Raw genomic sequence first — 11,376 nt, 5'->3', positions numbered from 1 at the left:
GAAGGCTTATTAACAACCTGCACTGTGCACATGACATAACCTTGCTTCCTAAAAATGAGAAGAACTTGAAGTACTTCCTGATGTAGATCAAGGATTGCAGCCTTCAATATGGATTATACTTTAATGCAAAGAAAACAAAAGTCTTCACAACAAGACCATTAGGTGACATCATGATAAATCAAGAAAGGTTGAAGCTGCCAAGGATTTCATCTTGTTTGGATCCTCAATCAATGTTCATAGAAGTAGCAGTCCAGAGGTCAAACATTATATTCCATTGGGCAAATCTGCTGCACAAGAACTCTTTAAAGTGCTTAAAAGGGGCACAAAGGAAGAATGAGACATCCAGGGTGCAGCATAGCACCGATGGAACATACAACCTTCCTCTAGTTCTTGAATGCTTCCTTTCCCCCACTATCATGACCACAGTTATACCTTACAAATCCAGCCTGAGCATATACACTGGTACAGATAAGAGCTCTCGACATATGGAATCCAGGACAGATAAGTCTCTCAGGAACAGTAATGGGAATAGTGATACCATGAGGGTAGGGGAAAGTGGGGAGGGAAGGGGGAGAAATGAGGAACTGACAACAATGATCGACATATATTCTTCTGTCTCCCCACCTCCCCCTGGAGACAAACAGCAGAAACAAGGGTGAAAGGAGATAGTGGATGGTGTAAGATATGAAAATAAAAATAATTTATTATTTATTATGGATACATGAGGATGGGAGGGCGAGGGAGGGAGAGAAAAAAGAGGAGCTGATACCAAGGGCCCAAGCAGAAAGAAAATGTTTTGAAAATGATGATAGCAACACATGTACAAATGTGTTTGACACAATTGATGTATGGATTGTTATGAGTCTCCAATAAAATGATTTAATAATAAAGAAAAAAAATAAAGTGCTTAAAAGGAAGAATGTTACTTTGAGGACTAAGGTGTACCTGACCCAAGTCATGGTATTTTCAGTCATCTCAAATGCATGTGAAAGTTGGACATTGAATAAGGAAGATAAATAAGAATTGCTGTATTTTAATTGCGATGCAGGAGAAGAATACTGGAGGTGCCATGGACTGACAAAAGAACAAACATATCTGTCTTGGCAGAAGTACAGCCAGAATGCTGATTGGAAGCAAAGATGGCAAGACTTTGCCTCACACACTTTGCACATCTTACTATAAGAGACCAGCCGCTGGAAAGGACATTATACTTGGTAAAGTGGAGGGGCCGTGAAAGAAGGGAAACTCTTGACAAAATGGATTGACACAGTGGCTCAACCATAAGAACAACTGTGAGGATGGTGCAGGACTGGGCAGTGCTTTGTTGTGTGGTGTAGAGTCACTATGAGTTGGAACCAACTGGATGGTAGTTAGCAACAATTATATGGTAAGTACACTAAACTTTTGTTAATTGGATATATTAATTAGACTGGAAATACTATCATAAAATACAAGTATTTGATGGATAAGTAAAGAAAGGCTCCTCTATTATAGAAACAATAAAGGACATTATATCTTTTTTAAAAAAATAACTTTATTGGTGACTCGTACAACTCTTATCACAATCCATACATACATCCATGGTGTCAAGCACATTTGTACATTTGTTGCCCTCATCATTCTCAAAACATTTGCTTTCCACTTAAGCCCCTTGTACAAGCTCCTCATCCCCGCCCTTCCTGATAATTTAGAAATCATTATTTTTCCATATCTGACACTGATCAATGTCTCCCCTCACGCTCTTTTCTGTTGTCCATCCCCCAGGGAAGGGGTTATATATAGATCCTTGTAATCGGTTCCCCCTTTCTTTTTTCTTTCTTTTTTTAAAAATCATTTTATTAGGGGCTCATACAACTCTTATCACAATCCATACACACATCAATTGTGTAAAGCGCATTTGTACATTCATTGCCCTCATCATTCTCAAAACATTTCCTCCCCTCTTAAACCCCCGGCATTAAGTCCTCATTTTCCCCCTCCCTCCCCCCTCCCCCCTCCCTCATGAGCCCTTGATAGTTTATAAATTGCTATTTTGTCATATCTTGCCCTGTCCGACGTCTCCCTTCACCCACTTTTCTGCTGTCCATCCCCCAGGGAGGAGGTCACATATAGCTCTTTGTAATCGGTTCCCTCTTTCCTACTCACTCTCCCTCTACACTCCCTGTTTCGCCACTCACACCACTGGTCCTGTAGGGCTCATCCGCCCTGGATTCCCTGGATTTTCAGTTCCTATCTGTACCAGTGTACATCCTCTGGTCTAGCCAGACTTGCAAGGTCGAATTTGAGTCACGGTAGTGGGAGCGGGGAGGAAACATTTAGGAACTAGAGGAAAGTTGTATTTTTCATCGTTGTTACAACGCACCCTGACTGGCTCTTCTCTTCCCCGAGACCCTTCTGCAAGGGAATCTCCAGTGACCTTCTAATGGGCTTTGGGTCTCCACTCCGCACTCCCCCCATCATTCACTATGGTAAGATTTTTTGTTCTGATGATGCCTTATACCTGATCCCTTTGACACCTCGTGGTTGCATAGGCTGGTGTGCTTATTCCATGTGGGCTTTGTTGCTTCTGAACTTGATGGCTGCTTGATTACCTTCAAGCCTTTAAGACCCCAGATGCTATACTTTTTGATAGCCGGGCGCCATCAGCTTTCTTTGCCACATTTGCTTATGCACCCATTTGTCTTCAGTGATCCGTTCGACACCTCGTGATCACACAGGTTGATATGTTGTTCCATGTGGGCTTTGTTGCTTCTGAGCTAGATGGCTGCTTGTTTACCTTCAAGCTTTTAAGACCCCAGACGCTATATCTTTTGATAGCCGGGCACCATCAGCTTTCTTCACCACATTTTCTTATTCACCCGCTTTGTCTTCAGTGGTTGTGTCGGGAAGGTGAGCATCATAGAGGGATATTATATCTTTTTGAAGGTAGGCTCTTTTGGGTGACGGCTGACTGTGGTCCTTGCTATGTTTTTCTTTGCTGTATTTCTCACACAGCCACTGTGATTCAAACCACTTTTGTTTGCAACCCCTTGGCTGTGATAAGATGGCTGAAATCCAGTGACAGTCAGTCAGAATGATAGAAGTCTTTGCAACTCGAAGTTTGACATAATTATCTGTAATAGAGTCCATGAAAGTTCTTGGTTCTTTTTAGCAAATGAAGAATAGGACCATAATAATAGATACAAAGGTGTGAACTTTTCTAGCAGTCAGTATGCAGTGATTTTGTACTCTAATTTTACTTTGTATAAAACTCGATCATCTCTGTCTCACATTAAGCAGGGTCTCTTCAGTTTGTTAATTTCATCCCACTTTGCAAACAGTAAACACTCAGAAAAGGAGCTTGGGGAACAAAATAAGTATTTTCAAACCTCATTCCCTCAAAATTTTGACTTGTGAGAAAATGATGATTAAATAGTGAAATGCCCCCAAAGCAGGTAACCAGAGAATCATATGAGGTGCCACTGAACACTGTTAGCCAAATAATGAACCCAGGAACATTGAAGGTCTGTATATATATCTGGTCTTACAATCAATTTAACAAATACAATGCCACTTGGAGATCAGAAACTGGGCATGTTCATTTAAAAGAACTTTCATATTTTCTTATAAACACTTTATCAATTAGAATTTACTTAATTATTGCCTACGTGGTAAAAAATAATCTGAACTCTAAATTTTAAAACAACGTTTAATGTTTATTGATTTTGTTTACATAGTAAAGAGTTAGCAACTACAGCATCTGTCACTTTCAGTGGCCACAACAAAACAAAATATATGATTATTTTGCACGGTTATATTACAATTTTATGAAGTAAGATAGGGCATACCCCTGTTTTGCTAAAAATTGTCTCTTTGGTCATATTTCAGCTATCAACTCTTAAATGTCTTTGAACATACTTACATATTAGCAGTTACTGTATAAAGAAAAAATAAGCTAAACTCATTAATAAATCCTTTGAGATTTAACATCAATGTTAACATGATTTTTTGCCTATTTCTATATTAAGAGAAAAATATTTAAAGCTAAACAGTAGCACCTTTTCCTATCTGACTTATGCCAAGGAATCCTATTTTTTACTATCAGTTTGTCTTAGTCTATTGAAATTTTGAATCAAATATTTTTAGAAAAGTTCTTGAGCACAATTTTATTACAAATCATATACTGAAGAGCCCATGCTTAAATGGGAATTATATATCATATATTTGTAGATATGTAAACAAACTGTGGCACTCCTAGTAATCCAGGTTTTAATCTGAATTTTGAATCCAATTTCAAAACTAGAAATAGCTTTTGTAATGACAGTCATTTTACAAGGTGATTGGGAAGAAATGAAAATACAATTTTTAAAGTAATTTGTGAGTTTGTATGGCATGTAAATTAATTAGTCTTTTATTTTTGGCTACATTGTTGGGGTTTGGCAGAAAACAATATTGCCAGCTTATTTCCAACACGTGGTCCAGATTACCAAGAGAGAAAAAAAGATATGTAAATGCTGTTGTATTTTAACTCCGAGTTAAAAGCTCGTGGGTTTCATTCGCTCCTGAAGTCAGTCTGAGAACATTACACTGAGCTTTGCTGGAACATAATCAGGACCTTTTGCGCTGATGTGACGGGGCAATGATGAACATTAGGCTAAGAATGGAAATCATTTCCCAAGGGCTTCCTCCTACCCCACCTCATTTCCTCTCTCTTCTGTTTTCTCTTGGACATACTTTCACACACATCCCATTCCCAGGAATTGTAAGGCACTTTGTCGGGAAGATTGAAGAAGTAGGCAAGAATGCACAAAGCTGGAGGTTATTAGAGCTTCAAAGCATAGTTTTGCCTCTAAATGATACAAAAACACCAGGTCAAGAACTATTTTCAATGGCCATTCAGAAAAACAATATAAAAATCAGCAATACACTTTATAAAAAAAGTGCTGGTTGTGCAGTGGTTAAGGACTGGGTTGCTAATGAAAAAGAAGAGTCAACTTCCACCGTGATTTATAGCCTTGGGAAGCCAGGGGCAGTTCTCTTCTGTCTTAGAGGGTGACTCTGAATCAATTCCATGGCAATGGGTGTACTCAGTGGCAGAGTAGGGATCAACTAAGTGGCAATTTTTCTTTCATAAACTTACAATATCTGTTAATTGGCTAATTTGAGAGATTTGGGGGAAAATAGTATAGGAGCTGTAGTATTATACAAATGCCAGAGACAATTTTAACTGCAGCATCAGTGAGAGAGAGGATGCTCCCTTATCCTTAGCCATGTGAACATTGCTCCAGGCAATTCACATTCTGTCCATTCTGAGGTTACTGGCGTCTCTCCATAGTAAAGTTATGAACATGGGACCTGCCCTAGATTTAATCTTCTATGTGCCCTGCATGTAGCGAAATACTTACACATAAAGAAACTAAACTCATACAGCTTAGACTACAGGAATGAAAGATGAGGAATATTTTAATAACCCTGCAAATCTTGTAGGTAGGTAGTATTTTCTTTGTAGTGTTATGAATGAGAGATTTCAAAGAAATGCTTCAGGATAACATTCCAAACCCTCATTCTCTTACCTTTATGTATGATCTCATCTGAATGTAAAGCGTTTAATGATTTGCAAAAGCTTAGTTGAGCTCTCACTTCCTGATACTCCATCTAGATCATTTAATATATTGCTAGTGTCCACACAATATAGCAGCTAAACTGCTTGCACATTTTATATTGAAAATGTTTGTATTCGACAAACAGTGGCACAATCATTGATAGAAAATTTGTTGTAAAGGAATTTTTAAAATCCGATGGAATAACTTAAACTTGTAATTTAAATATCATGTTTTACACACAACATATTTTTCCTTTGTATCACACTCAGACCAATTTAAAAATAATCCTCTTAAATATTCTGTGAGTTATGATTGTGCCGTGGTTAAAGGGCTTGACTGCCAACAAGAAGACCAGGAGTTCAATCCACTAGCTTTTCTGAAAAGAGAAAACTGTGGCAGTCTGCGCCTGTAGAGATTGACAGCTTTGGAAATCCTGGTGTTTGTTCTACTCTGTCTTACAGGGCTGCTGTGAGTAAAAATGGACTCCCCGGTAAAGGGTTAAGAAGAATTTTAAGGAGTCTTAGTGGCACAAACAATTAAGCTCTTGACAGGTCATCAATTAATGACTTGGCAAGAGAAAAAAACCCCTGCCAATTTGCTTCCACAAAGATCACACTCAAGAAAACCCTATGGGTCAGTTCTACTTCGTCACATGGAGTCTCAGTGAGTCCAGACAGACCCCCGGCAGCTAAGACAACAACAATAAGAATTCTGAGTGAGCTCATTTTAAACATGAATGATGCATGAATACATTGGATGGTATTAAGAGTTACACTGAAGTGCTAGCTAAAAGTTAAGTGCTTTCACAGAGGCATCTTCCTTTTCACTGCTTTTCTTCTCACATTATCAACAGCTCATAACATGCCATGTGTGATTATGAATATTAATAATTACTCGTATGTTGTCATACCATTTTTGGTCCAGGCACAGTGTTTTTGTGTTGTCTTGGCAAACATTTCATTATTTTAATGACTTCTGTCCAGAAAAGAAAAAGGAAGAAGACGTGAGTAACTGAATATTCCTTCTTTCAAGATGAACTATATTTATTACTGGAACGGAAGTTGTCATATCCGGGTTCATTAGCTTTGAACTTTAAGCATGATTGCTTTTCTTCCAAGGACTGTTTTTCTTCAAATGACTGGCACCAGCAGCATAGGCAGGACTAAACCAAAAACAAAGTCACTCGTTTAAGTTTGTATCAGTTCAATTGTCGCATGTCTTCATACTCTCTAATGTTCTGACTTTATATGCACGATTTGCAATTTTGGGCTTACTTTTCTAATGCTCTCTTATTTTTTCTCCTTAAAAATATATAATAATTACCGGGTAGTAGGTGATATAAGAAGTAAAACAAATGTATATAATATGAACATGTGATATTAGAAAACATACAGAAGATACAAAGATTTTTATTAAGAGAAAGCCATTCTAATACTTTGACAAATACTTAAAGATATTTTCTATGGAAATAGCAAAATATGTCACCACACACCTATAAACACATGAGTGTGTGTGTTTATTCCAATGAAGGTATAGTACGCATACTACCCCAAATGCTGATCTTTATCAAATAATAATGCCATAAAAATATTTCCATGCTAGTGAATTTAATGTTAATTGTGATTATGTTCAGCCACATGACATTCTCATGCGTCATTTCAATTTAAGTTTACAATAAGGTTTTGAAGATATAAATATGTCAATTTTATTATTCCAACTTTTTCTTAGATTAAAAAAAGTAAGCCAAACCTCTTTTCATTCTGTTGATTAACTTAGAAACTCTATGTCTTAGATGATATTTAGTTCACTGTTTCATAAACAGTGGCTTTCTCTTGATAAAAATATCAAGATATTGCTGGACATCAGTGAGGAGTATGATTGATTTTCTGAGCCCTTCCATGAATAGAACTGGTTGGTTGAGGCAGTAATTGAGTGATTCATTATGATCCATAGGGAAAAATTGATTATAGTGATTTATCGGTAAAAGTCCTAATTAAAAAAAAATCATCCATGATACAGTATAAGTGGAAATTATAAAATGGTTTACTAAATCTCTCTGGATATCAATGTTAATGTTTTTAAAGGGCCATATTTGATATTGGATTAAAATATTTTTTGTACTTTGGAATAATCTCTTACCTTAAAGCAGTTTTTGAATCTTTTGCTCACCAAATACAGAGCGATTGGATTAATGCAGGAATTCAGGGAGGCCATGTTGATGCCAACGTAGTCTAAAACCAAGAGAAAGCTGACAAAAACAACGCAAAATGTGTCTGTGAAAATGTGTTTTTCTGAGCATGTATCCATTGCAGACTTTTGTGTTTTTGTGCAGAAATACAATGGTTATATATTTATCACTGGTCTTTTCTAATAATGCTACCCCTCTTTCTATCTGATCTTTTATTTCTTTCAAATTCATCAAGACATCTCTGTCACACACCAACTCTCCACTTTAAAATACAATCTCTGGAGAGCAAATGTTTTGAGAATGATGAGGGTAATGAATGTGCAAATGTGCTTTATACAACTGATGTATGTATGGATTGTGATAAGAGTTGTATGAGCCCCCAATAAAATGATTAAAAAACTAATAAAATAAACCAAGCTCAAAAAATATTACAGACTCAGTTGAGGTGTTAAAACTTTGAAAACAAAAGTGTTTGTAAAGTGCAAAGAATAACTCAGCCTGGTATTTTTAGTGTGTCTTTCTCATCCTTTTGAATCGTCTTGCCCTCTACCCTCAGTATTGAGTTCCAAATCACTCATCCTCCTAATATAAGTGTAAAGATAAAGCTAGGGTCTTAATTTCTTCTTAAGGAAGTCCCTGGGTAGTGTAAGTGGTTAATGTTCTTAGCTTCTAACTGAAAAGTTAGAAGTGCCAGGTCCCCCTAGAAGTACCTCAGATGAAATGTTGAGGACTGGCAATCTACTTCTGACAAATCAACCATCGAAAACCCTATAACGAACAGTTCTACTATGACACACACTGAGTCCCCATGAGCTAAAATCTATTCCACTTGATGGTAGCTGTTTTATTTTTGCAATGATTTGTACTTTATTTCTACTTATAAAAGAGATCAGTTGGAAACGCTTCTGAATTTAATTTTATAAAAAAAAAAACCAGCTACATTTTATCTTTCTTACCTCAAAAGTTCACATCTACTCGGGTCATTTTGATCATAAAGAGTGAGCTTCAAAATCCTGCTGAGATGCAGGGGAAGCCAACACAGGGCGAAGACAAGGACCAGGCAAAAGACCGTTTTGGCCACTTCTCGTCTCTGAAATAAAACCACAGTCAGACTCAGAAACGAGGGCTCACTAACCACAGTATTCTCTTCCCCCAAACAGAACGTGGTTCACAAACAATTCGTGGCATTTATAAACATTCAGGACATTAAACTTTCAGTTGAAGGATTTGTGTAAATTAGAGGCAAAATGACTGCATATTTATTTTTTAAAGTAATGATTTTATCTAGATCAATTTAATTTACAGAGTATTTCTAAATAGATAATGTAAATTATGTGCTTTCTATATACAAAGATACCAGGAGAAAGAAAAGGGAATTCTTTAATGTATCTTTAAATGTAAATCTAAAATGCAACATTAAAGAATTCTTTAATGTTAATGTGTCATCATCATCATTTGTATCCTCATCATAACAACTATAACCATGTCAGTAAGTATGCTTATTTTCTTACCTGTTTTAAGTGATCATTTAAAGCAATTTGCATGCCACTCTTCTTTCTCAACATTTCACAAGTCATCAGTGTATAAAAAAACATGGTTATGGCCAGTGGCAAGCAGAAATAGAAACTAAATAGCCACCAATCTTTAGCTTTCTTGTAAAACTATAGGAAAGGAAAGATTTTTATGGTTAATTGTTCTCTATAAGAAAATCTTCTATATCAAATGTTAAACTGAAAAGAACATATTCATTAAGGAATAGTTACCTTATAAAGTGAATCAATTTATATATATATATATCCCACTTACATATAGATCTTTCCACTACTTATTTGTCAGTTTGTTGTACTGTGGGGTCTAGTGTGTGAACAGACTAGGAATAGACAATGAAGACGGAATCCGTGGCCCACTTTGGAAGACAGGGCCACTCAGAGACACACGCATCCTTCCACAACTTCTCCAGATGAGATACACAGGGATCAAAGTGCCTTGATTTGTGCGAGGAGTGATCGAGAAGCTCAACAGCAGCAGCTGAAACCAGGCCAGGGGATGACAGCGGAACAGGCCATCAGTTGCTCAGATGTAAGTTCAGGTTAAACCTGAAGAAAATAAAAACAATTTCTACAAGCCAAAATATGATCTTGAAAATATCCCACCTGGATTTCAAGAATATCTCAAGAACAAATAGGATGTATTGAACATGAAAGACAGAACTGTGGGAAGACATCAAGATTATCATTCATGAGAAAGCAAAAGTCATTCAAAGGAAGGAAAGAAAAGATCAATGTGGATGTCAGGAGAGATTCTGAAACTTGCTCTGAGTAGAGCAGCTAGAGTCAGTGGAAGAAATGATGATGTCACAGACCTGAATGGAAAATCTCAAAGGGCAGTTCATGAAGACAAAGTAAAATATAATTTTGAAGTGAGCAAAGACCTAGGTTTAGAATGTCAAAGAGGAAGATCTTGTCCAGCATATTTTAAAATAAAAGAGCTCAAGAAAATCTGAAGTCCGGAGCTGAAACATTGGAAAATTCTACGGGCAAAACATTGAGTGATGCAGGAAGCTGCGAAAGAAAGTGGAGCTGGAAGAAAAATAGAAAATGGAAAGAATACGCAGACTCAGTGAACACAAAATACAAGTTGACATTCTACCATTTCAGGAGGTAGCGCATGGGTGAGAATCAATGGGGCTGAAGGAAGAAGTTCATGCTACTGAAGACAGTAGCCAAAAACAAATCTCAAGGAATTGATGGAATAAGAATCGAACTGTTTCAACAAGCTGATGAAACACTGGGAGCATTTAACTAGTATATGCCAGGAAATTTGCAAGACAGCGACTAGGCCAAATGACTGAAAAGATCCATTTTTGTCCACATTACAAATAGTGATCCAATAGAATGCTCAAATTACAGAACAATATCACTGATATCACATGCAAGGAAAATTTTGCTGAAGATCATCCAACAACAATTGCAGCAGTACATAGACAGGGAGTTGACAGAGGTTCAGGCTGGATTCAGAAGAGGACGTGGAAAAAGGGATGTCAGAAGAATCTAGGCTGAAAGGAGAGAATAGGATTGTTTACTTGTATTTTATGGATTATGCCAAGGCATTAGACTATCTAAATCAGTAGTTCTCAATCTTCCTAATACTGCGACCCTTTAACAACAATTCCTCATGTTGTGGTGACCCCCAGTCATAAAATGATTTTCATTGCTACTTTATAACTGTAATTTTGCTACTGCTATGAATTGGGCAACTTCTGTGAAAGGTCATTTGACCCCCAAAGGGGTCGTGGCCCACAGGTTGAGAACCACTGGTCTAGATCATAACAAACTATGGATAACCTTGAGAAGAATGGGAATTCAGAACATGTCATTGTACTTATATGGAAATTATACATGGATCAAGAGGCAGTTGTACAAACAGAACAAGGGAATACTATGTGATTTAAAATCAGGAAAGGTGTGTGTCAGGGTTGTATCCTCTCACCATACTTATTCAATCTGTTTTTGAGAAAATAATCAGAGAAGCTAGATTATATGAAGTATGATGGGGTAACAGGATTGGAGGAAGGCTTATTAACAAATTTGCTGTTCATCTCCCGGG

At 37.1% G+C, this 11,376-nt stretch overlaps 1 protein-coding gene across 1 annotated transcript in view; it reads right to left on the bottom strand.

Annotated features, from left to right (window-relative positions):
* Positions 1-3,674: 3,674 nt before the first annotated feature.
* EDNRB (endothelin receptor type B) overlaps positions 3,675-11,376 on the bottom strand; it is a 35,716-nt gene continuing 28,014 nt past the window's right edge. The window contains exons 5-8 of the mRNA XM_004704263.3: positions 9,282-9,431; positions 8,727-8,860; positions 7,722-7,830; positions 3,675-6,744 (exon numbers count right to left, since the gene is read on the bottom strand). Coding sequence (XP_004704320.1) covers positions 6,610-6,744; positions 7,722-7,830; positions 8,727-8,860; positions 9,282-9,431 — 528 coding nt within the window. The 3' untranslated portion in view covers positions 3,675-6,609. The remainder of the gene's footprint in view (positions 6,745-7,721; positions 7,831-8,726; positions 8,861-9,281; positions 9,432-11,376) is intronic.

This window comes from Echinops telfairi, unplaced genomic scaffold (assembly GCF_000313985.2).
Source record: "Echinops telfairi isolate 266 unplaced genomic scaffold, ASM31398v2 ScPeMD7_7467;HRSCAF=8505_0, whole genome shotgun sequence".
Lineage (NCBI taxonomy): Eukaryota > Metazoa > Chordata > Mammalia > Afrosoricida > Tenrecidae > Echinops > Echinops telfairi.
This window is presented reverse-complemented; position numbering and strand designations above follow the sequence as displayed.